This window comes from Schistocerca gregaria, chromosome 2 (genome assembly GCF_023897955.1).
Source record: "Schistocerca gregaria isolate iqSchGreg1 chromosome 2, iqSchGreg1.2, whole genome shotgun sequence".
Taxonomy (NCBI): domain Eukaryota; kingdom Metazoa; phylum Arthropoda; class Insecta; order Orthoptera; family Acrididae; genus Schistocerca; species Schistocerca gregaria.
Window position 1 is genome coordinate 363500041 of NC_064921.1, and position 27903 is coordinate 363527943.

Genomic DNA, 27903 nt, shown 5'->3' on the forward strand with positions numbered 1-27903 from the left:
ATCATAGACTCCAAACGGATGAGGAGTTCCAGACTAATCTCTAGTAGCAAGGCCTATATTTTATCAACATGTACATTGCCTCCCTTCCCCTCATCTCAACCTCCATCAAATCAGATCTCCCATTGTCTTGTGGTTGATGTTGTATTTTCTCTGGGGACCATTTCCTGCACCCAGCCAGAAAAGCTTTCACCTCCTTTGACATTTACCAGTGACAGCTCCCTTTCCATGGCAGCCACTGGATTGGAGGCCCAACGCCAAACAATGGCTGAACGAGCCACAGTCTGAGAGTTCCAGGGATCCACTCGCCATTTGTCTGTGGATCTGATGGGATATGCATTTACATCTTCCGCTGGTATGGAATTCCATTCGCTGCCAGGAAGATGTAGTGTGTTTGCAGCAGAGATGACAGCTGTCAGCAGAGCCCTCTGTTTCATTAAACTGGCCTTTCTTGACTGTGTTTTAACATGCCTGACTCAATGAGCAGTCTCCACACTAGTGATTGATGCTATTCTTGTCACTCTTCAGTCTCTGCTATTCACGAGTTTCTCGCTGACCTATGTTGTGATGCCTGCTCAGTTGTCTTTCCCTGGGTCCCAAGTCATGTGGGTATCTCGTGGAATGAAATGGTGAACTGTTTGGCTCAAGGAGCACTTATTCACTCTCTGTTCACTTTGTCAACCCTAGGTACAGATTTGCAGATCCACACGAGATCTCTGCTCATTTGGGAATGGGGCATAATCTAGTGGTCTACTGCCCCAGCTATTAAACTCTGTACAATCAAAGAGATTACTGCAGCATGGTGTTCTCCTTCCACTTGTCCCAGAAGGAGTCCATAGTCATCTCCACATTGGTCATACCAGGCTAACCCACAGTTGTGTTGTGTGTAATGAGCCTCCCACACATTGTGGTTGTGGAGTCTTGCAGAATTCATATTTTGGTGGAGTGCCCCCTTCCTTTGACCCTCCATGCCAAGTATGGACTTCTGGACTCATTGTCTCTAATATTGGCGGTCAATTAGCTGGTTCTGTTTTTTCCTTGAAAATGATTATTATTCTCAGTTGTACAGTTTTGATCTGCTTCTGGAACAGGGCTAGGTTGGTTCAGGATGGGAATTCTCTCGCTGTATGCTAAGTCTGGGGGCTCCCTGACCCTACCTCCTTGATCAGGCTACTCTTTCATCCCTGTTTAACTCTGTTTTAACCATGTTTAGATTTGGTTTGGCCCCTTTGTGCCACACCCAATTTTCTATTCTGAGTATCAAACTTTGTCGATTAGTGGGCGCTCTTGACTGTAATGGATCAAGGGTGAGGGTTGGGCAGCTGTGGCTGGAACGTTTCTTGTCACATGCAGAGCTCAGAGGACACCTACCTGCTGACTTCCTTACTTCCCTTATCTTGCTTTTATTATGGATGGTCCAAAAGATGTCCATTACAATTTTAACCTACTTGCTTTTACTGTTATCAGTACCCTGACGTTATTAGAAAACATTCTCAGTGGATGTCACTACTTCTGGGTGCACCAATCTTTGATGTAGGGATTCATGAAAATAATAAATTACTGATAATATAATGTAAATGAACAGATAAGAAAAAAACTATTCACCAAGTAGTGGCAAGGGAACACGGACTCAAAAGGATTTAACTTTTGCAAACTTTCAGAGCCAGCGGCACCTTCTTCTGGTGGAAGAGTTGAAGTGGAAGGAAGAGGTGTGAAGAAAAAAGACTGGAGAAGTTTAGGGAAAGGGGCACAGTCTAGAAAATTCGCCCAAAACCCCTGGTTTGGGGTGATTTACCAAACGGGACGAGAAGAAAAGACTGACTATTGGGGACTCCCCACTTAAAGAATTCTGAGCTGAAGTACAGATGCTTTTATGTACTGCAGTATATCTGTGGTGGTGGATGTTTTATATAAAAGTATAAAATGTGCTACTTGATGTATGTATTAATTATATGTATGACATCATATCATTGTTATAAATGCACAACAAAATGACACTGTCCAAGGCTGTAAAGTTAATATGGACAAATAAAGATCCAATTTCAGTTTCACATGGGTGTATCAACAGCCATTCCAGAGACTGATGTGACAATCATCCAACACAAAAAATCTTATTGCAGGGCGTGTAAGATTAACTATTGCCTACTTACTTGGGTGTAGGAATCTCCTGTTCCCATCCGTACAATTTCTGTTTTGTCATGTAGGGAAGCATAAGTTTCCCTGAAAATTTTCCATTTCTGTCTGTCAATTTCCACAAATTTAGAATGGCCACTATTGGACACGAGTTCTGGTGCGTGTAAAGCTTCTGGAAGAGCAACTGTCTTAATGCAGTGCAACTTCATTGCATTTTGCATGAAATTCTTTTGTTTTAATATTTCATTGTTATGCTACATATCTTTTGGAACTCTGTGGCCCCACTGTCTGCTTCTAAGGACAGTATGATCATTCCAACATAATTGGAGAGTGCCTGTGAAACAGTTCTACATTTCATCTCTCTTGGCAAATGTTCTTGTATATTGTTTTGAGACCTCGCTTTGACAATTTCTTATGTAGCTTCATTACTGTCAGTAGTAACAATTGCTACTATCTACGTGAAGGCTGAAACTTAGCATCCATTACATATCCAGAATTTCCTTTGTTTATACCTTTGACATTTTTCCTTATTGCTCAGTGATTTAATCCAAAATTAACTTAAAATTTTGAAATATGCCTTTTTCCCCTCTTATGACTGAGAAAAACACATTATAAGACTTGAAGATTTAACTTTATATGATGTATTGTCTGGCAGATAAGTTATTTGGTCCACTGTTCATTTGTTCTAAATTGTCACACACAGCCTTTCTGTCCACAGAAGTACATAATTTTTTAAAGGTCGCACATTTCATGATTGTGTTGGAACATCACTGAATCTTTAATGTCACAACCAGTTTCCATATTTTTTGCACACACTACATACTTCTTATAACCACCCTCAACACTCACAAAGTATTTGGTAGTAGTTGCTGTCCTGATGAAATTAGGTAATATGAAAAATTAACCTGCACAAAAGAAGCTGAAACTTCCTGGCAGAGGAAAACTGTGTGCCGGATCGAGACTCGAACTTGGGGCCTTTGCCTTTCGTGGGCAAGTGCTCTACCATCTGAGCTACCCAAGCACGACTCTTGCCCCATCCTCACAGCTTTACTTCTGCCAGTATCTCATCTCCTACCTTCCAAACTTTACAGAAGCTCTCCTGCGAACTAGCACTCCTGAAAGAAAGGATATTGCGGAGACATGGCTTAGCCACCTGGGGGGGGGGGGGGGGGGGGGGGTCTCCAGAATGAGGTTTTCACTCGGGGCGTGAGTCGCGCTTGGGTGGCTCAGTTGGTAGAGCACTTTCCCGTGAAAGGCAAAGGTGCCAAGTTCGAGTCTCGGTCCGGCACACAGTTTTAATCTGCAAAGAAGTTTCGTATCAGCGCACACTCCGCAGCAGAGTGAAAATCTCATTCACAAAAGAAGCTAAATGGATCCCATTTATTTTTCTTATTCTGTGGTTGTGGTGTACCAATGTGTATTTCCTGTCTTGTACGGTCTTCATTTCTCAGATCTTTTTATGATGTATCTCTGCAGTAATACAGTCCTCCCCAACAGCTTTGTTGTTTTTCAGTTATTGAATAGCTTTGAAGGGCTTTTTTATATAGTAAGTTTTGCAGTTATCTATGATGATACTGTGAATGGTTCCATTTTCTCAGTGGGAAGATGGCATTTAACAATTACATAAATTGTCATAGAGAGACTTCCATAACTCACTTCCCTCTGTGTATTAGTTTGTAGATCTCCCATACTTCAAATATTCAAAGGTTGCTGCATTGACTGGGATGATTCGATTTGTTCCTCTGAAACTGTATTTATGTTAGTATGTTCTCCATGTCTGCCTTCAAGTAATTGGATTGCTGGAAATCTGAATTACTCCTGTTACCACTGCACTCACTCTGCACTTAAAACACATTTCCTACAATGAACACGATGACCTATGCAATCGTTTTTGTGGCCACAAAAGTATGTATATGTTCTTACCCAAAGAAAAAAAAATGAATCCAATCAGTAATGGCACAAAAAACTTCTATAAAATGCTGTCACACATAAGAATACATTTGCAAACAATAAGTGTGTAAGATAAGAACTCTCACAAAAGGCCTGATTTTCATATTTTTGTTCTGTTTTTATACATCCACTATAGTTTTTTCTTGGGTCTTACGCACTTTAAAATTGCACGGTGTTCTTGAGATATTGCTTGTAATCCCCTTTTGAGTTCCCAGTAGTCTACAATTTCCTTCAGGTAATTTCAGTATAATTGTTTCTCCTGACTTAATTTTGATAGGCCAGCTACCATTTCTTCCATGCTTAGTTATACACTATCACTAGTTCACTGTTGGTAACACCCACAAGTTAGAATTTAGATTGTTGTTCCACCACATTATCCTGCACCTCATACACTAGGTTTAGGACAGCTTTTCAGCACTAACTCGTGCTTCATCTGTTTCCAAAGTTTCTACTTGATTGAGAAGTAGCGGCTCTGGTCTTGTAAACTGACATATGGCCAGGAGAGTGGTGTGCTGACCACATGCCTTTCCATATCGGCACCCAGTGACGCTTGTGGGCTGAGGATGACACGGCAGCTGGTCGATACTGTTGGGCCTTCCAAGGCCTGTTCAGACAGAGTTTAATTCAGTTTAGTCTCATCATGTTTGCTGTTCGTTCCTAAAATCAACATGACTTGATGCTTTGACAATCCATCTATACATCAACCGTCATAAGGAGAAACACTGCTGCTGTTGAGTCTTTCAACAGCAGCAGCATTTCTCCTGAAGGTGGGATACTGATGTGTTATTGAAATATCAAGTGATGTTGATTTTAGGATTCAGCAATAATTATTAGGATTCAGCAATATTATGTTCAGAAAGCCTAAGCAATCCCATTGTTTTATATTTTATGTCAGTCTTGTCTCAGTTGCTGCAGTTGGCTATGTCAAACTGGTATTTAGGTCTCAAAATAGCTGGGTCACTTAAATGTTTTGGCAGAAGTGTATCCACGCACATTTTTTCTTCCTTCATTATATTTGTTCATAAAATTCAGATAAAGTCTTCATCAAGAATAGTTGCTGGCATTAAAAATGCAATAAAGTTATATTCGAGGAATTTGCCTTGACCTGAGCACAGTTTTCTTCTCTATTTCTCATAGATGCTACAATACTGTTGCAATGAGTGGATTGGATTGGTTTATCTTTATTGAAAGTAAAATTGGACAAATTAGGATCACAGTCATGGTCATCAACATACCTTAGAAACACAATGAACTGCATGTTTTTTGCCTCCTTTATTACACATGATCTTTTAATACAGTTTGTCATCTGGAAAAATATTTGGTGTATTTTTAAATTGGGCTATTTTTTGTGAAATGCAGAAACTGAGAACAAATGTTCATTATAGGCCAAAGCTTTTTCATTTCACTGAATGTGTGCTAAAGAAGAAACCCTTATTATTTGCAGATACATGTTTTGTAACTTTCTTGCAATAAAATTAATAAACCCAGTAAGAATGGTGCAACAATAACAAAACATGTTTGGAATATTCAAGAGGACATGGTGTTTTACTTAAGGTGTAATCTGCAAATATATTTTTCATTGTTTAAGCAAACACAACTACTGAGCTACTTAAACACTTATTGGCATCATGTTACTAATACTGTAAATAAATATTATTAGTACCTAGGTCACACTTCCCAATAACTGTTTCATTTCTCCAAACATCTGTCTGTCGTTCAGAAAAAGGTGTAAAAGAGTTGAAACAGGAAATCACATTGCCTAGGACTATTTTTTATTATTATTTCTATGTGAGGAATAGGGATGATGATCATCAAATTGAAAAATAGTTTCTGTAACAATAAAATGAACTAATGGACTCATCTCCTTTTACAGATGTAAAGATTAAATGTTGTGCAGAAAATATTACATAGTCCCGAAAAAGGTTGTATATGAACACATTTATTACATACAAAATACAGTTTATAAAATTGACATGATTACTTAAACTCGGTAGCGAAAGCATACTTACAAATTAAAATACTGGGAAATATTTCTCTACAAAAATGGCTACAAGTGTGCATTTGTTGAGCACAAAGATCAGCATACGTGTTGCATTAAGATCTTGATCTTGACAGTTTGTAACTGAAGTAGAAGTGAAAAATACCATGCATATTTGGTCTATACTATAATGCTCATAAGAATGGATTTTTAAAAATAATTGGAACTGTCCACCACACTTGCAAGCAGCTTACAATGAAAAGTGTCTACAACAGGCACAAATGAGGTGCAGTCAGGTCACCTCAGGTACACAAAAATGACATCGAAAAACCCATGATGGTGTAATTGGTGATACATCTTGGAATTATAAAATATACATTATACAAAGACCGATCACATGGAATAGTCGTAATGGTTCAACCTTGTTACCTCACCGATTACCTGCAGCAGTAAATTCATAACTGTTCAGTACTTGAGGCACTTACTAACATGTCATACATTCTAAACATGTGAAGCATGAAGTGACAGGACCGATTACCTCACTGTTTGGTCCCCTTCCCCCAAATAAACAACCAATCATGAAGTGCAATGTGAAGTTGTGAAAAGATTCACAGTGGGCGCTCTCATTAAAATTGTAAGGAATTAGTATCTTAAATTGTTGAAAGTTATATCTCAAGATGGTCTCTTAATCCTTTAATACCAAGTGTTGTGAGTTCACGTCATACTAGTGTGATGCTAATAAATGCAAGGTTAACAGTATCTCAGTGCTAGGTCTACAGCTAAAGCTACCGGGATTTATGATGTATACTGCCACTTTGTGTGTGTCAAGAACTACTGGAGTGACATGATTTATTTTTTTCCTTGCATACAAAAATTTCTTCAGGTAGTAAGGAATACAATATCTGACTGTATAGTTTCTATGCAAAAGCCTTCTCCCCATTTCACAGCCAATGGTTGTATCAGAACAACACATTAGCATTGTTGCCATCATGTTGGGAATGAAAATAGTCTTTAAGGATATGATACTTATAAGATTATACACAACCTTTTAAAATGGACTAATTGAAAATGGTATAATAGCCACTATGGAAGGGATGATATGCACCATGACAATAAATTAGTTCTTCCAGTTCAAAGAATAGAAAATTCCCTCTTGGTTACAACACACAGGTTGTTGATTAAGCACACACAAATTGACACAGATCCACTGTCTAGAGAATCGGCAGTTTATTTCCTAGAAAGTTAAAGCAGTCAATGGGGTGCCAAGACAAAAGACACAGGGAATCTTAAATATAATTTAATTTAATTTTGGGTCCACTGCAAACATGCCGAAAGTACTTTTTCTCCATTAATCACATTAGGTGAAAGTCTAGAACACTCTTTTATTACAACATTCCTTTCTTTGTTAAAGTTTTGTAATAAATTCTTCTAGAATTAAGTTCTTCAAATAATGGAAAATCCAGGACGGAATGTAACAACATTATGAAAATGATAGTTGTAATCACCATACAGCGGATATACTGAGTCGCAGATAGGCACAACAAGAAGACTGTCACAAAATAAGGTTTTGGCCAACAAGGCCTTTGTCAAAAATAGACACCCCCCCCCCCCCCCACACACACACACACACTTGTGGTCTTTGCATGCACACACTGTGTGTGTGGCACTGGGGGGCGGGGGGCGTTTAGTTTGTGACAGTCTTTTTGTTTTACCTATATGTGATTCAGCATCTCCACCATATGGTGAGTAGCAACTATCCTTTTCATAACATTGTTATATTTAGTTCTCATTATATGGGTCATTATTCTGCCTGTGGCAACTATTGAAACATCACACAGAAATTGCTTTGATCAGCTGCTAGATCATAAACAAGGTACACAAAATCCGATTCATTTTGTAGTATGTCCTCTGCTAAAAGTAAATTTTTTTTTTATACATGTAGCTGTGGTTACAAATTTCACTGATATATGTTTAATGAATACAAAAGCAGAGCTAACTTTTGTGAGAACATCAGTTACACAACTCACTCATTTGTGCATGCAATAGTCATATATGAGTTACAATCTCAAAAGAACTGTAGAAGAAGAGACACAATAGCTGTTTGCACTTTTACAAATTTTTCTCTTGTTGTTTGTAATAATTAAGCTTATTTCCTCTCACTTACATCCACACTAATTCAGTTTTTTAGAATGCTCCGCACCTTACTTGTCAATGTGCACAGTAAATATTTAAAAAAATTAAATACTGATTGCAAAACTATATCACAAGTTGGCGTAGTTCTCTACAGTGGACGGCTTATCAGGCACCTATAATTTCCCTACAGCTTATCATCGTTTCCAAACACTCAGTCAGTCATTCACAATACAACATTTAAAAAGTGTAAAAATACAAAGGTTTAATAGGGTTAAATACTGTACAATGTTAAATTACACAAAAATAATTCATTGTCTACATTCCAGTGAATAAAATTAACTGAGCAATATATGCCTATATGTTTTTCATATATATATATATATATATATATATATATATATATATATATATATATATATATATATATATATAGTCATGAGAATTCTTACTCATTATTTTCAAACAAAAGAATATACAGTCATGACATTTTGAAGAGCATATCAAGACTGGGCATGTGGGGAAAACCTTTAATGTTTGCAATGTGAGAAATTTTGATATCTGCTGTTCAGTTCAACATACTAAAATTAAAATTGTCCATAGTGCCACAAATTACATTCCCATTTCACAAGCTGATGGGCCTCTACATAAAAAAATTTATTAAGTCCAGTCGGTTAAGTAGGCTTCAAAATTATTATTACATTAGGTGTTTGACGTTATGAAAGGATCATCCTTACACAAAATTCTATTTCTTATATCACCTTGTAGACGAGAAATAATTTGAGATAAATTCACTAATGTGCGTCAGAGACCGATTAAATTTCAAACCAAGCAATAAACCACAAAAGTTTAAATTTATGTACACCTGATACATGGAGAACCTATTATCATACAAATAATTCATGAAATTCTCCATACAGCAGCAAACTTTCAGTGCCATTTATTACAAATGCGATTTTGTTTATAAAGTTAATACTGTCAGGATACTGAGAATCATTATCTTCAGGGTTGATGAAACATACAGAGAATGCAGATCACTTTTAAAATTATAATTCTTTGTACTTGTTGGGACATATTCATAATTACCTTTGATAAGATGGCTCATCTGAAACGTAAAGTTAGCGGTCCCTTATCTAACTTAACACTTTATATGAATACACAAAAACAACTAGTATATAATCTTTCATATATTTCACCAAAATAGAACTAATTAAAAATGGACGGAACTGCCTGAGATATTTTTCCCAATGTGATTACAAACTTTTAAGCCTTAGATTCGTGCTCCATTTCAAATCTTGATTGAGATTCCTGTATGTGTTTTCTCTTCTTGCGTTGAATGTTTGCCTCTACCAGAAATAAGGTTCCTGAGACAAAAGCTGCTACAACACCTACAACTGCCAGTCCAAATGCCCAACCAAGGAAATTATTTTCCTGACCAGGCATCCAATCATTACGATTACCAAGGGAAGCAAACACAATTACAGCTATTCCACCATTTATACCTGCAATTGGGAAAATAGCTAATATAGTGTACAATGATTCCATTCTAAGAGAGAGTAATAAATATTTACACTACACTATATGACCAAAAACAATAAAATAATACTAACACACTTTAATGTAAAAATAACAAACTAAAAACTCAGAAGTTAAACAGCTTTGACTTACAGCTCTGTAAATGTTAATGAGTATGGGTAACTGAGTGCATAAACAAGAATTTTGAAATTTACATCAGAGAAAACACGTTTTATACAATTCTGTACAGTAAATGGCATAAAATCGTTGATAAATATAAATTATGAGCAGAAGTCTGTTGCTAAGGCAGATTATTCTAAATTTCTGGGTGTGTGCATTCATGGGAAATTGAATTGGAAGTAAGACATTGATGATCTGCTGAAATGGTTATGTTCAGCTACTTAAGCTATTACGGTTATTGCAAATTTTGGTGATAGGCATAGTAGGCTAATTTACTGATATGTTTATTTTCATTCACTCCTTTCATATAGCATCATATTTTGGGGCAATTCATCATTAAGAGAGAAAGTATTCATTGTACAAAAGCATGTAATCAGAATAATAGCTGGAGCCCACCCAAGATCACCTTGCAGACGTTTATTTAAGGAACTCGGTATATTCACAGTACCTTCGAAATACATATATTCACTTATGAAATTTGTCATTAATAACCTATCCCAATTCAAAAATAACAGTGAAGTGCATAGCTACAACATTAGAAGAAAGGATGATCTTCACTATTCTGGATTAAATATCACTTTAGCAGAGAAAGGGGTGAATTACGCTGCCAGAAAAATTTTTGGTCACTTGCCAAATAGTACAGATGTAAAGTAGTGACTTTAAAAAGGAAAAATTAATTATTTTGTGTAAAGAAAACTTACACATTCCACATCATTATGAAATGCCGTATTCATGATCTATGGAACCAGGATTATGTATGTATGTATAGATTGCAAGCTGCACTGTAAGTTTATATACATTCATGTTCAATGAGATGATGAAAATTACAACATAATCAAAATATTATTACCTGCTGCCATTAACAGTGCTCCTATGGCAATTATTAATAAAATATAACGTGTCTGCTCTGGTCCCCAACACAGGAAATAAAGTAACACCAAAAAGAAAGCAGCCAAAATACATAGGAAACAGAGTGTAAAGAAAAACTGTGTTGCGATCATGAAACCTGCAACAAAAATAAGCTCCATTACAAACATAATTTTAATTAACCTAGATGACAATCATTTTTTAGATGAGGCAGTTATACTTATATATGAAATGGCGCAAGTATGTATGAGGGCGAACAAATGAAAACCTTAAATTTGTAATAACAAATCAAAATTTCGCGCCATTATCCTGTAAGTTGGTAAGCATGCTACAAACAGCATGCAGAATGGCGTGTAGGTGGCAGCATAGTGCAGATGCACACATACCATCGCAGTATCAGTATAAATATGGCCGCCCCACTTGTGACTTGCACCAGGGAAGAACAACGTTCTGTTATTCGGTTTTTGTGTAGTGAAGGTGTGAAACCTATTGAGATTAATTGACAAGTGAAGGCTCAGTACAGTGATTCATGTCTGTACTATTTGGCAGCAAGTCTATGAATGAAATAGGAAGTTCGCAAATGGTGTGACTTCAGTGGAAGAAACTCCTCGGCCAGGTCAGGCACAAGAAGTTGACTCCACAGAACATTTCAGCAGGTGAAGCCACAGTGAAGCAAAACTGCCGAGTGACACTGAATGACACTGCAGCATGTTTACAGATTAGTCATGGGTCAGCACACCACATTGTGCATGATGTGCTCCAGTTTCACGAAGTGTCTGCTAGATGGGTGCCACGGCAGCAGACTCCTGAAATGAGAGAACGATGTGTTGATGCTTGTAAAGAACTTCTTCAGTGCTTTGAATGAGAAGGTGATGGCTTCCTCGCAAGAATCGTAATTGGGGACAAAACCTGGGTTCACTTCCACCAACAGAAAACTAAGAGAGCAAGCAAGGAATGGTGCCATTCCTCGTCACAAAAACCAAAGCAGTTTCGAACAGAACCATCAGCAGGGAAGGTTATGCTGACACTCTTCTGGGACGAAAAAGGTGTCATTTTGGAGCATTACATGCCTAGAGGGACCACTGGCACCAGTGCATCATACACAGATCTCCTAAAAATCATCTGCGGCCTGCAATCAAAACAAAGCGACGTGGATTGCTGTCAGCAGGTGTCCTTTTGCAACATGACAATGCAAGGCCCCACACTGCCTGTACAACAGTTGCAACAATCACAGACCTGCATTTTGAGTGTCTTCCTCATCCACCATACTCACCAGACCGTGCCTCAAGTGATTTCCATATGTCTGGACCATTCAAAGACACAATGGGAGAAAAGAAGTTCCGTTCTGATGAAGCGGTAAGCCACGCTGTGCATGAGTGGTTGTGCAGACTACCAAAAGAATTTTTTTCTGAAGAAATTTATGCACTTTGTAGTGTTGGAGGACTTGCGTTGAGTGTGGGGAGATTATGTTGGAAAGAGATACAGCTTTGTACCACTTCTGCACAATAAATAATATTTTTTTAAATATTAAGGTTTTTATTTGACTCGCCCTCGTACTTACGGAAAGTCCAGGTTGGAATATCAACAATATTAGGAAAAGGACAGATTGCTACTCACTACGAAGATGAAATGCTGAGCTGCAGACACACATAATGAAAATATACTGTTACACATTTAACTTTTGGCCCAAGGCCTCTTTAGAAAACATACAATGTTCACATAAGCAAGCACACCTCATCACACATAACCGCTATTTCTGGCAGTTTGGACTGGCATTCCGGAATCAGAAAAAGATTCCAGGGCTGTGGTAGCACGAAATGCTGTCAAGTGGCTTCTCCAGAACTGGAATCTGGGAACTGGACCCACACATTTTTCAGGATTCAGCAGTTGGTCCCAGCTGCTGGAGGTGTGCGCTTCTGGTGTGCTTGATTCTGTGAATGTGTTTTTTCTTTGATGAAGAAGACTAAATGTGTAACAGTCTTTCTGTTGTGCCTGTCTGCAGCTCAATGTTCCATCTCCACATTAGTAGCAATCTATTCTTTTCTTAATATTGTTGTTCTTATGAAAACGACTACCTTAAATGTTACTAGACAATATTTTATTTCAGCCAAGTCAAAACTAGAAATCACCATATTTTCTTAGCTAAACATTAAGTTTATTAGACAAGAAGCTGTCAGGCACAGTATTCATGGCTAGTAATTGATAAACTTGCATTAACAAAATTAATGGAGGAAGAAATCTGTTCCATCAATTATATTAAATGCTTGCTTTTATATCTTATTGCTAGCTTAAATTTTTGAATTTAGGTTATCAGGTAATTAGCAGGAGGAGTGGTTACTACATTATGATTTGATTTTATTTTGAATTGATATGGACTTTAAATTTCTTGCTTTGTCTGATGGGAGCTGGCATGGTACCTTTGTACCATAATACAGGCCACTTACTGCGAACCATTGATAAGAAGTTCAGATGACATGGAAATTATTTTTATAGTCTTACAGTTGTGCAGATTATACTTATTCCGAAGCTATAGCTTAATAAAACAGTTAAGATCACAAATAATTGGGAGAATTGAAATTATTCGCAATCTTGGCTGTTTTATTATGTGATACATTGTAATATTAATTAAAATTAATGAATCATATGTAATTTTTAGTAGACTGATTTTTTTATCTCCAACCAGATGGCTTTCAGTGGAAAAATTATCAGTATTGCTATGTAAAATTCTGAATACCTCTAACTTTGCCTTCACAGTCATTATGCGAGATGTAAATTTCAACAAATAAAACATCCGTTGATTCATGCTGGCACAAGGGCGGTTAGAATTTTGAAACAAAGGCTCCACATGATGCTCACTGCCCTTCTTGTAGCATCTCCCACTGGATTTTCAATGAAAATTTTATGCTGATTAAACAACCCATTACAAAGTCCGTAGCTTGACTTTGAATCTTAAAAATTGTTCCATGATTACAACAGTTGACAGTCACAGATCAAGAAGCCATATTCAAACAAGGTTTTTGCAAGTACCTCCTTTGTGTGCAAATTAAACTTCTTAAGTTTTCTTCCAATAAATTTCACTCTACCAAAGGCATTCCCACAGCTAGATTATGTGGTTGTTTTCACCTTAAATTTCTCATCACAGACACTCTTAGCTACTTTACAGTTGTAATGTATCAAATGTGTAGTCAAACAACTCTGAGAATGACATACTGGGTGCTGCTAGCTTGGACATCTTCAATCTAAACACATGTCCCTCCTTAGTGGCATACAAGTTAGTATGAAAGTGTGTGCAGTTTTGTAAAACATGCAGCACTATTCATCACTGAGCTTCACTAGCCCCTCAGTCCTTATAATGCACTCCCTCCCCTTGTTCTGACACTGTAAGGTAACTGTGTTATTCCAACAACTCTTGTTGTCTACAATGTGTTGCTGCTTTTACTTGTACTTATATAGCCTGTTCTATTAAGAGATTCTCCCCCCCCCCCCTGCCCCTCTTTCCTCCTGTTTTGTTGGGCAGTGTGTTCACTACAGCAGCAGGTTTGGCCATCTGGTGGCCAGTGTCATCAGCCTGGGTGGTAGGTGGTGAATATTGAACTGGCTGACTGGAGCAACTTTTCGTAGAACAGGAATGCCACGAATCTGCCCCGCATCCAAGGGACATCTGGTAGCTGATGGTCGCTTTTGAGCCAAATTAACTGGGGAGATGCATTGCAAGCTTCATAACCCAATTCTGCATCCTCTCAAGGTGGTTCATATGACTCGGCAGCAATCCCCAAACTACATCCATGCACACTGAGCACAGGCCTGATAAGGGCCAAGTGCTCCATAGAGCTTTGTAGCAGTTTAGCTCACAGAGTAAATGTAAAATGTCTTAAAATCTGTGACCGATTTATAGATTCAGAATTGTGTAGCCATTTTTTTTTTACCAGCCCTTCTACACAGGAGTAATATCTATGGTGTGAGCATGGCACACAGATTGGTCTTTCTCCTTAACTAATGTGATATTCTTCCAGAATATTCCACAGTTTGAAACATACGTAACACTAAAACAGAGGACACCAAACAGTAAGGTAATCATGACTGTATGCCAGGCATCAGATGCCTTTATGGAAATATTAACACAACTGCCTCTCAAATGTTAGGACACTTGGCAATTTGTGTTGAACTATTCCGAGTATAGTAAGGTGAACTCATTATATACTGGTTTTCCTCATTTTATGAGCAAAAATACTTTCGCATTTGTCTAGTCTCTCACTAAGCACTGTTTTATTTAAATGAAGCCTTACTCTGAGAACCGATGCCAAGGTAATCTTACTGAACTGAATTTAACTAGTTGCTGGTATCTGCTCCTGGGTGGCCCACTGTAAACTTTAGCCTGTCCTACCTGACAAAACATTAGCTAAGAGCTTTAGAAGATTTTTCTTTGGTGTTGAATGGCTAATTATCCATCAAATTTTCATTAATCTTCTCAGTCTGCTGCTAATTTGAAACATTGAAAAATTGTTGCATCTTGTGTTAGAATTTTTCCGTTAGCCTGGTAAGTCCCTCGAGAGACATTCAGCTGCCTATCTTCAAGTACTTTGAACTAGATACCACTCCAGCAGAAAGGTATACTGCAAAGCAATAACGTCTCTCTCATCAAATTTTAGAACAATGATGGTTACTATTGTGATAGCGTCCCTGTAGAAAACTTTGTTGTTGTGATGGCTGATCCGCACCATGGTATAATGTCTAGATCAGGGCAGTGACTAATCTCCAACATACTGCCCATTGCAACAATACTAATCTTTAAAGTAGGTCTACTGCAGTGCTGGGTTGGAAGGTGACAGACTACGAAAAATACAGGGGAGAGGGGGTGGTGGGGGTCCTCTGGCGCGAAATTACTTTGAAAGAGCACCACAAACTTCGACACTGGTAACTGTCAAGCTGTACCTGACAAAACTAAGCTCCATGAAATGGTAAATGTTTTCAAACATGTGACTCCTTAAACTGTGTTATTTCGTGCCATTATTCCTAAAGCTGATGTGGAAACTTAAAGTAAAATTACCTGGTACGAGGAATCCTTGTATCTCATCATAACCAGTTGTGAATGGGTCGTATATCCATCTGCATCCAACAAAAAATCTTCTCATGAACTCATCATCTGGTTGCGGTAAGGACCGAAAACAGTGAGACCACAGCCCCAATTGGTTCAACTTCGCACCTGTTATTCTATAATCGCTAACAAGCCAACTTGGTGCACAAAATGCCACAGCAACACAGACAAGCGCAATCACAAAAACACCAATTGCACACGAGCCTGATAGCGTACGCCTCATCTTGACGTTGTGAGACACGGTATGCCTGTAAACAATTCAAAATATGTTTTGTTATTCGAATTAGTTTGAAGACGCTTCGTTAAAGAAAAATGAGTCACAGTACATTTTTCCGTTTATTTAACACTTCTACAAAATAATGGCTTAATATATCTACATTCAGGATCGGCATTCAATCAACCTTCCACACTCACGCCCCAATGACTGTCAAAGATAATCTACTCTATTAATTATGTTAGTTTATCATCACCAGTACCTATGACGCGTTCCTCTACGATGATTATTTTTGCTACCTGCAGAGTACGAATTTCTTAATTTGTAGCCAGCCTACGAATAAGCGAAACCATAAATGTGAACTTGCAGCATAAGCCTCGAAATATCATTCAGAAAGGCTGATGGCTTCTTTTCTCACAGTTTACAATAATTTCCTTGTACAGAACTGTCTCATGTATGCGCCCGAGTCCCAAGCATGCAACTGACGACGCCCTGCATGTCAACAGGCTTGAAGAAAGTAGAAACGAAGTGCTGCTACTGACAACTTTTTGTCAACGGATATTCTTCTTTGTACACATACACACTTTCATACTAATACATTATGTATAATCCATTAAATTGTTGCAGATGCTTATATTACTATATAAAAACGAGAATCTGCACAGATAAGCGTACTAACTCTAATTTATCAGCCACAGTGTACACGATGCCTCGAAATGTAAGTTGGCAACGCTGGCAATCTTAGAAAAGCTTGGAAGTTGTAAGGGGGTGTGGCGTTCGTGGGAATGGGAACTTTTAACAATTATTTTGAAACAGCTGTCCTTGCATTGTGTTCTTAACGAGGTAGAAGGGCAAAAAGACAAGTCGTTTGCGACACACGTTACCGAACCTCACAACTAACCTGTAAACACACTCGACTGAAAGAGAGGCAAATGAAACTCTGAAGCTTTAATATTCGGTTTGTGTCGCTCATACTGTAGATACCAATGCTTGATTAGCTTATATCCGAAAAATTACGCGATTTGCTAGCGGAATGTATGTCTTGAGAAGTTGGCTCTTAATTTCTAGCAGTCGTTGCCCCTTTAATATCTAATTAACAAAACGCTGTGAAGTTATATCAGTGGCTGTTTTTGTTGTTCCTGGGTCATTCCATGTTAAAGGGACCAATATTAGAAAGTGACCACAATCGACCATTTCCAAATCTAACGAATTTTGGTGTGAATGCTCTGTATTGTCTTCAAGGGATATATATCAAATTTCAGTTCTAGCAAACATCAGGTCACTTGCTTTAACAATCACAGACAACTTTTTATGCTGAATCACACCATGGAAAAAACTTGGGATTTAGTCACATCTTAACTATATATGCAAGCCTCTAAAGTGGCAAAAAATTCGTCGCGCTATTGTGAGAGGCAAAGTTTGAGTGAGCAATGCTACGTTTCATATGAACCAATCGCACCAAAACTTAGTGTTTTTCCTACATATGATGCCTATGTATGGATCAAATTTAATTAATGTTGAATGACTAGATGAAAAGATATGCATCTGCGAAGTTGGCCACAATTTTTGATGTGCAAATTTTAGGGTATTTTTGGGCAACAATATCTCAACTGTTCCTTGTTCAGTCCTTTTTTCTTGCCACAGCTGTAAAGAGCATACTTTAAGCTTACAAAACTCTATTGTGTAATTTCTGGGTCTTGCATATTGATGAGTGAGAATACCTATCAAAAGTAGGAAAATGGATTATCGATAAATACATAAAATTAATACAACTTGAACATGTAAATAAAAAAAGTGTAATTATAGCCCCTTTTAATAGTATAAGATTAGATTGTAGTTTAGGGAATGCAACTATGCTAATAAGAAGTGTTCATACATTATTTTACAGTATAGACTATAAATATAATAAAACCTCAGAAAATGCTCTTAAGATTATAAAATCTACATGATCAGAATCGAATGCTATGTTGCTTTAGAAAATTTTAACCCTACAATGCATGGTGGTGCATGTATGCATTGTCACTCAGTTTCTAACAACAGCATAAAGTAGCAATAGTTTTTTTGAGGCTCTATCCTCGTAGCAGTGATATATTGCTGAATCACCACTTTGAATTGTTGCTTTCATTATTAGCAATTTTCACAGTGTTAGTCTTCTGTGTGGGGTAAAGTTTGATGTTGACATTGTACAATCTTAGTATTGAGTTTTTGAATAATCAATAATCATTATTGTATAAGGGGCATCCAGAAAGAAATGAGCCGGAGGCATAATTACAGAAACCAATACTTGTATGTTAGAAGTATTGCATCTGCCTATGGAGACAATTGTCCTACTGAGACACAAGGTGATGAATGGCTGTCTCATAAAATTCCTAAGGCTAAGATGTGAACAAGTTTTGCACACACACACACACACACACACATACACACACACACACACACACACACAGCTGGACGCCGTCATCCAAGGTGAATCATTTGTCCATCAGAGCCTTTTTAAGGGAATCAAAAATTGCAGGGAGAGAGGTCCGTACTGTATGGAGGGTGGCTGGGAACGTCCCATTTGTCTTTCTGGACCCAACAGGTGGGATTATCTGGCCATTTTGATTTGATCACTTGGCGAAGGATGGTCAAGGTTTGTGAATAACACTAGGCATTCACTGTTGTCCCGTGCTCCAGGAAGTGAATCAGAAGGGGGCCATCTTGGTCAAAGAAGAATGTCAGCATAACCTTTCCTGCACTCGTGAGGACGACAATGTCCAGCCATACGTGTGGAACTCGTTCACATCGAAGGCCCGGAATTTTATGAGACGGCCATTCACCACCTTGTGTCACAGTGGACAAGTGTCTCAATAGCTAAAGGTAAGCACTAAAACAGTATGTTTTGATGTCGAATTTGTATATTTTATATAAGAACAAGTCTGAATCTTCTATGCTTCAAACCTGGATATTCACGAATTTTCAGAATTGCTTGTTATAGCTTAATAAACTACTGTATGAAATGAATCAAGAAACCCTTGCACCCACCTACTTTGGTGCATCAAGTGGAGGTGATTGTCATTAAGTCATCACCATTCTATTGCGACAAAAATAAACTACAATCAGTTAAGGAAATGTCACCAACGTTCAAGGAGCTTCTACCTTGTAGGTCTGGGCTTGATTTTATTGAAGGCACCCAAATTTATCCATACCATAATGCCTTGTTGGCGACAAAATTTCAGTTCTTGAAGAAGACTTTCTGCAACCCATTTCGTAAAGAAATATGCATAACCCCAAAGGCTTTAACAACAGTAACCATTGCAGTGTCTAATTGGTTGAAGTTACTGACAAAGTTTTCAAACATGCTCAGAAAATTTGTACAAAATGTAGACACAAAGTGGCCAAGAAAGAATCATCCAACCAAGATAAGCCCATCCACTGAAGACATGGATGTTGTTAATGCTTGCTTTATTGCTAATCCTTCATTATCATTGCTTGGAGAGTCACCATTAGAGCTTCAATAGATCAGGAAACAGATTCAATAGGATACATAAAGCACAAAGTTCTGAAGGACCAAGACAGAATTGAGTTAGGGGGTGCAGTGGTTAACACAGTGGTCTCGCATTTGTGAGGATGACGGTTCAATTCCGCATCTGGCCACTGTGGTTTAGGTTTTCCATGATTTCACTAAATCACTTGAGACAAATGCGGAGATGGTTCCTCTGAAAGGGCACGATTGACTCCCTTGCTTAATTCGATGGGACCGATGACCTCACTGTTTGGTCCCCTCCCCCAAATCAACCAACCAACCAACCAAAGGCAGCATTACTAAGGTAATTGTCACAGCTGCTGTTCACAGCCTAGTAAATATTGCTCAAATACAAATGGAAGAGAGCCAAAAATGTAAAGATATGGACATCTTAATTGAAGAACTGCAGGCTTCAAGAAATTGTAGTAAAGTTCAAATTTTGACCCTGGCCCCAAATAGCTGAACTATTGAAAAAAAATGTCTAAAGAATTTGCTGTTTCAACTAAAATGGTGAAGTAGTCTAGGAAACCAAAGATGGAAGATCAGAATTTGGCAACACCTGCAAACCGAAAAAGAAGAAAGCTCAATGATGATGTAAAACAAAATGTCCTCACTTCCTTTGGAGATGAGTTTTCTCATTTATGCCCAGGCTAAAATGAATGTGTTGCAGTAAGAATAAATGGGGAAAAAAGATTCACAAGCAGGAGCACCTGTTCCTTTTTAATCTAAAAGAAATGGTCATTGCTCTTTGTAGGCAATATGGTTGAAGATGCTTTTAAAGATAGACCTTGAAAAAAACAATGTCATACAAGCAATGTTTCTGTACTGAAAGAGACACATTGGAGACATGCTAGATAACTGTTGAAGATTTCATGGAGGCACTGATTTTGAACTTACCAGTTTATGAAGCCATTGCTTTGTGACATAACACTGAAGTTTATACCTTAAGCAGCTAAAAAGAAATCTTGCAGAAAATGGATTAATTATATTGTCACATGGTGGAAGGTGTAATTAGGTGAATGATAAACACTAACTTCACTGAACGGAGGTTTATTCAGCACTTCCACATACAAGAGCACGGAGCGAATTGCCTCTGGCCAGAACACATACAGTATATATACAGTTACAGAATATTCCAGTAAAATGATTCTTGACATTTGTGGGTACTTCTAGAATGTACTCAAACCTAATATAGGAATTAAAATTTTGCAGTTTCAGGTGAGTTTTGAACTCGCAACCCTCCGTGCAACAGTCTAGTCATAACCACTACACTACGGTGACTGTGCTACATAGCTTCTTCTGTGACACTGCTCCCTCCTTAAGAGAACAGCTTCTCGGTGTTACGTCCCGATGACTGATGTTCGCCCTCGTGGTGGTCTAAGAACTTCCTTTGCTGCAACACTCTTAGACACCTTTTCGTTGCCTGTTGCTGGAGCTTCGAATTTACCCTGGGTTTCAGGATCCTTACAGGTCTTCATTTGAAGGATGTGGACCATATATCTGATATTTCGTCATAATGTGTCGGGGTCAAAATGTTCAACTTCATAAATAACATTGTCGCCTCATGCCCGTGCACCAGGAAAAATGGTGTAAATCCTGTGGTGTCTTGTTTGGCGGTGTTGTAGGCAAATGTCATGATAGGTAGCACCTCATCCCAGTTGCTCTGCTCAACATTTACGAACACTGATAGAGCATGTTGGCCAAGGTCTTATTAAGTAGTTCAGTAAGCCCGTTTGCAGATGATAGGCAGTCGTCACGTGACGAGTAATGTTGCACCGACAGTTTATCTCTATCACAAGATTCAACTGAAAAACTTTCCCTCAATCCGTAATTAACGACCTTGGGGCACCGTGTTTTAATACAATGTCGTCCACGATGAATTTGGCTACCACGAATGCTTTGGATGTTTTCATGGCTTTTGTAATGGCATACTACATCAGATAATCAGTACAAACAATAATCCATTTATTGCCACTGGCAGATGTTGCAAATCGTCCGAGGAGGTCAATATCAACAAGATGGAATGGCGTTTTGGCTCTTCAAATTGGTATGAGTTGGCCAGGTGGTTTGTGAGGAACTGCCTTTCTCCTCTGGCACTCTCGGCAGTGTGACACATAGTGATAGACACTCCTAAATAAACTTGGCCGTAAGAATCTCTTGTTGATCCTGTCGTATGTCTTAATAAATCCTAAATGTCCGGCCTTAGGTGTATCATGGAATTTCTGTAGAGCATTGAAGCACATGAGTTTAGGAATCACTGGTAGCCACCTCTTTCCAAACAGATCAAACTTTTTCTTACAAAGTAACCCATTAACTACCTTAAATTGTCCTTCACATCCTCTGACCAATTTAAGGCAAGCATAATTTGAGATATCTTGGCATGCTTCTTCTGCTCAGCAGAGAGATCCTTAAGTGCAGTGAGACAGTCACTATCTTCATCAAAGTCTTGATGGTCTTGCACAGGATTTCTTGAGAGCCAGTCCGGCATCTTGGTGTTCACTTCCACTTTCGTACACTGTGGTAATGTCATACTCTTCAAGGCTTATTGCCCACCTCGCGAGTCGTCCTGTTGGATCCTTAAGAGCTGTTACCCAACAAAGTGAGTGATGGTCTGTAACAACTGTGAATAGCCTTCCATAGAGATACTATTGAAATTTGCACATGGCCCAGATCACAGCAAGACATTCTCTTTCTTAGAGTAGTTTCTCTCAGCTTTTGTAAGTGTCCCAGAAGCATAGCCTATACCCTGCTCTTTTCTATCTGAAATATGCACCAGAACAGCCCCGATCCTATACCCACTGGCATCTGTGTGTAGTTCCGTAGGTGCTCTCTCATCATACAGACCAAGTACAGGGTCAGTTGTCAGCTTTTCACAGCGCATCGAAAGAATCTTGTTGAGGACCACCCCAGATAAATTTAACATTGGCTTTTAACAACTCTTGGAGTGGCTTGGCTTTGATACAAAAGTCTTTGATAAAATGACAGTAATAAGACCGTAATCTGAGGAAGCTTCTCACATCTCTAATATTTTTAGAAATGGGAAATTCCGTTATAGATTTCACTTTGTCTAGGCCTGACCACACACATTCTTTTGACACAAAGTGTCCTAGTATTTTGACTTTCTTGGATTAAGTTTCAGTCCTCCTTGTTGGAGACACTTAAGAATGGCCCTCAGTCTTTTTATGTGTACATCAAATGTCTCTGAGAACACTATAATGTCATCTAAGTAACAAAGACACGTAATACACTTCAGGTGATTTAGATTATTATCCATAATCTGTTCGAAAGTTGCTGGTGCATTACACAAACCAAACGGCATTCCCTTAAACTCACACAGGCCCTCAGGGGTGATGATTGCAGCTTTCTCATGATCAGCCTCATCTACTTCTGTTTGCCAGTATCCCAAGTACATGTCCATGGTTGAGAAAAACGTAGCCCCCTTCAAACAATCTAGGGTATTGTCGATTTGTGGAAGATGGTAAATGTCCTTTTTAGTCATCTTATTAAGCGTCCTGTAGTCGACACAAAAGCACCAACAGCCATCCTTCTTCCTGACGAGAACCACTGGTGTTGAGCATGGGCTCTGTGAAGGCTGAATGATATAACTCTTCATCATTCTCTCTACCTCATCACTAATTATTCAATGTTCCATTGCTGACACACGGTATGCTCTCTGGCTTATTGGTTGATGGTCTCTAGTGCTAATCCGGTGCTTCACCACCAATTTGTCTCATTTGCTCTTTGCCTGTGGATTGAAGCATACAGAGAACTCTTGAAGAATGGCAAGTAGCTTCTTCTGTTGTTCTTTAGTAAGATCTGGTGATAGTCAAGCTAGAAGATCTTGTCTTGTAGTGGTATCGCTAATTTCGCCCACTGACTCGGTGTGGGAGGTTTCCATGATGCTCAGCTGTTCTGCAATTAACGGTTCTGCGTTTGCTACACTCATGCATCTTCGAGGGATCTGCGGTTCTTGGTAACAGTTAACTATTCACAATTCACCATATCCGTTCTTGAACGAGACAACCGAGGCTGGGATGACCAAGTTATTTTTCAATGGTTATGCTTCTCTTACATTCCATTACAAGGTACATGAGTTGGTGCACGGCTTGATACATGACAGCTACCTTTCTAGTACTGACTGCAGGAATGATCACTTCATCCAGCACACATAGTCTCCATACACTCAGATGTGCATTTTCCTGTCCACAGTATTTCATCTTGTCCAGCATAATCTTTGAGCGAACACAATCTGTAATTGCCTGAGAAGCTTTCAAAAAGTCCCATCCGGGAATGACGTCATGACTACACTCTTGTAAGACAATGAATTCTAAGGGCTGTGTACGGCAACTTAAGCCCAAATCTTCCTGTAGGTTTTACCTACTTCCCATTAGCCACCTTCAGCAGGGATGTCTTGTTGTCAACGAGTACGATTATCTGCAACTGGCAACGGTACTTCTCGTAATGACCGAATATGATGCTCCAGAGTCCACAAGAGCTTGGGTTGGTCGGCCACCCACAAGGATATCGACAGTTTCCTATCATTTTTGTTGTGAACAACGGCGGAGAATTTTCTCTTCGGCAGCCTCACCTCCAAGGAAGGTCGCATCCTTCAGTTTTCCAGGTTGCATTGGCTACTTGATCGGCTGGATCTTCTAAATGGCAATGGAGACCTTGATCAGTGTGTTGGGGAGCATCCTCTCCGGCGGCTAGCTTGCAGCGATGGTGACCTATGTCGTCCTGACCCACATCTTCTTGTTCATCTTCGTCGTCCTGGAGATGACATCAGCTTAGATCAGTCTGCTGTGTTCTGATGTGGGCATCATCGAATATCTACCACCTTTCTTGACAATGTCACACATGTTGTGGTCGTCTGCAGTGGAAACATATTGGTTGGTTATCGTGGGTCCTCCAGATGTCAGTCTTCATCGGTGCCCAAACAGGTTCCTCATGGACTTGTAGGCATGTAACTTCACCTGGGTCTCGACTTTTTTACCGTTTTAAAGGGAAATGAAGGAAGAGAGATAGGGTTCAATGTCTGTTCCACTTCCTCCCTTACGACCTCTTGGATCATCTCAGTTTTTTGCTCGCCATGCAATCCAAGTGCCTTCTGAACTTCCTCTCTCATTATCTGATGAAGAACTCTTGTGAAATCAGATTCTTCCTCCATCAGAGACATCGATATGACTTTTGGAAGCTGTTCAAACTTCTTGTGTGTAATTCTTTTTTAATGCATTGTCTCGATATACAGGCACCATTTTATGAAGTCGTCTGCTGTCGAAACCTTCAGTAGTAGGGTTTGATACATGTCCTCAGCAACACCCTTCATGAGATGTGCAACCTTATCTTCCTTCCTCCTTCATTCTAGGATCCACTATTTTACACAGCTCTAGACGTCTTGAATGTAGGATGCTGTCGTTTCTCCTGGATGCTGTGCCCTGTACATTAATCTTCATCCTTGCTCTTCTGTCATTGCGTGTCACAAAAATACTTGAACAGTTCCACCTTGAATACTTCCCAACTTGTGAACTTCTCCTCATTATTCTCATACCATTGCTTGGCAGTGTCCTCCAAGTAGATAGATACGTTAGCCAAACACATGGTGTCATTCCAATTGTTAAATTTAGCTATAAACTCGTATACCTTCAGCCACTTGTTTGGATCTTGGTCATCACCACCAGAGAACTTAGAAGGATGTCTCATGTGATGGCACACAGTTGTCATCATAACATCCTCATCTTCTTCTGTCTTTGAGAGATTGTGACCTGTTGAGTATGGCTCAAACTCTGGTTTCTCCGCACGTCAGCGGCGGCTCTGTCGTGGCCTGGTAGGAGCCACTGTGCCGTTGATAATGTGCAGTATCACATGTCCCAATACCCAGCGTCTCCTCCAGAATAATGTCATGTAGAAGAAGATGTAAGTAGATGAATGACGAACACTAACTTTACTGAATGAAGGTTTATTCAGCACTTGCACATACAAGATCACTGAGCAAACTGCCTCCGGCCAGAACACACATGGCATACATACAGTTACTGAACATTTCAGTACAATGATTCTTGACATTTGTGGATACTTCTCAAATGTACTCGAACCAAATATAGAAATTAAAATTTTACATTTCTGGTGAGTTTTAAACTCGCGACCCTCTATGCAATAGTGTAGCATCATAACCACTACATTACAGCTTCTTCTGCAACAAAATTAATGGATTTTTCTGAGACTTGTTCATTTGTTGTTCAGAATGCTGTGCAAGGATTTCATTGGGAGAACAGGGTGTATACGACCAGGGACAACTGGGAGAGCCGGGAAAAACCCGGGAATTTTTCCATCCGGGAGAAAACTGGGGAAAAAACCGGGAATTATTTAGAATTCCGGGAATTTTTCATTGTTTTAGTTTTCAGTTAAATTTTTGTGATTTTGATTGGTAAGAACCAATACTCTAACAAAGAGTATTATTGTATCCCGCTACTGCAGAATGATACTGCAGCAACAAAACATGAGCGGGAACAAAATATAACTGAAAATATAACTTAAGTTGCAAAGGAAATGCGCCGTATACAACAACAAAACAGTGCTCATACAAGCGACTGCCAACAGTAAAGTGTGTCAAAGGCTTTAGGAACACTACGCAATGCTTTATAACAACAAATTGCCTCCGATGATCGTGGCGTGACAACTGTTTAAATTAGGTTCGTTTGAGCAGTTGCGGGCGGGCTCATGCACCATGCGCAGTTGAGTCCGTACGAGTAGTACCTTCTCCCGCTTCTGGCTACGTAAGTGTGGCGGGGCGCCACTATTTAATATTGCCCCGGTTCGGAAATATCGTAGATCCGGGGCTGATGCACAGAGCGAACACAGTTGAGGTTGGTCTCCACGTGACCTGTGTTTACGTTCAGTGATTTTGTTGTTTCCTCTTCGTTTATTGCTCTCACGTTAAATGATGACAAAACGGATATTTGTGGCCGGGAGCTATCGAATGAATTAAAATACGTTCGCATAATTATGGCAGGCTAATATATGTTAATAGTTTCACATTTTATTTCCACCCTTTACAGTCAAGCATTAATCGCCTTACAGAACAATGAAGTTATTTTTGCTGGTTTGCTAAAGAGATTTGGCTTTCATTAATACTTCCTACTGCTGCACTCAATTTATTTGAAACCAAGTGTTTCATTTCACACTATTGGCTAGTTTCAACTGTTCGCTGCATTTCAGGTGCACGTATGGCATTATGCTATAATAAAGAACCAAACATGAGTACTGGTACTCCAACAAAATTTTCACACGGATGTGCATTTTAAGCCGAATTATGAACTTTTAGTATGGTTCGCGAAATCCCAACGCTCTTGAAGTATGCTTTGATGTCTTGTTTCTTTTATGACATAATGTAAGATCTTTTAATGTTTTACACGTACGAATATATGGGCTTCCTGTGTCATCGTAGCTGCGCAAGCGCGGTGACGCTTGTTATCTGGCGCTCTCTTGCAACTGCTGAAACGAAGCTATTTCTAACAGGTCGAGGGGAAATATTGCGATATGGTGGTTTGAAAAGCGTTACATTCAAAGAAGATTTCCTTATACGTAAGACTAGCTATGTGCGAGAATGTACGATGAATTTCTTAAATCACAAAGCGTTTGACTCTCATTTAAAAATCAACTCTTTGAGGACGACCATTTAGAAGTATTTAGAGTCCAGAAGATGAGACATTTGCGTCGTTATTAAAAAATTTACTGGCCCATCTGTGTCTGTATCTTAAAGTGCAACAAGCGCAAAAAGATTAACATTATATGTGGAAGCTTAGCTTCTCTTCAAACTTATTAATCTTAGAGACCGATATTATATGTGAATACTAAGTATATTAATTTAAACCATTAACTTTTCTTATTTGTGTATTCGCGCTACTTAAGTGATCTTGCTATTGGCTGACTACATCACGTGTCCTATTGCTGTCATCAGTTGGCGAGATCACGTGAATGAGCTATGAGGCTCACAAAAGCACATCGCAATTTCAATTTCAATGCTTCGGAAAGTGACATGCGTTATTTGGTGGAATTCGTAGTGCGAAAATAAGCAGCGTACATTTTGCTGCACATCAATGGTCTTTCAAACCGTCTTTTTTCCCCCTGAGTTTCGTTTTCTAAAGTGCCAGGAAATTCTGCGTCGGTATATAAAACCATAAACATTCATAGGATTGATGACTTTTACAGTGCCGAGGAAGAGTATAGTGTCACTTAACACGGAAAAAGTGTATTTTCATCTGTGAGAAAGTGTATTTGTAACCGGGAAACCCGGGAAAAATCGGGGAATTTTTTTTGCTTGTCCACTATACACCCTGGAG

General features: G+C 38.9%; 2 protein-coding genes across 5 annotated transcripts in view; one reads left to right on the forward strand and one right to left on the reverse strand.

Annotated features, from left to right (window-relative positions):
* The window catches only part of LOC126337077 (uncharacterized), a 327185-nt gene that overhangs the window by 131422 nt on the left and 167860 nt on the right, over window positions 1-27903 (forward strand). The gene's annotated exons all lie outside the window — the stretch shown is intronic.
* Window positions 5338-16775, reverse strand: LOC126337078 (uncharacterized). 3 transcript variants are annotated; one of them, XM_050001427.1, is made up of 4 exons: window positions 16739-16775; window positions 15798-16093; window positions 10734-10889; window positions 5338-9690 (listed from the first exon to the last, which is right to left on the reverse strand). In XM_050001427.1, exons 2-4 carry the CDS (start codon window positions 16066-16068, stop codon window positions 9452-9454), a joined length of 666 nt encoding a protein of 221 aa, XP_049857384.1. In that variant the 5' UTR covers window positions 16069-16093; window positions 16739-16775; the 3' UTR covers window positions 5338-9451. The 3 variants fall into 3 exon arrangements, with proteins under 3 accessions (XP_049857384.1, XP_049857383.1, XP_049857382.1); XM_050001426.1 differs by lacking the exon at window positions 16739-16775 and adding an exon at window positions 16223-16254; XM_050001425.1 differs by lacking the exon at window positions 16739-16775 and adding an exon at window positions 16172-16249.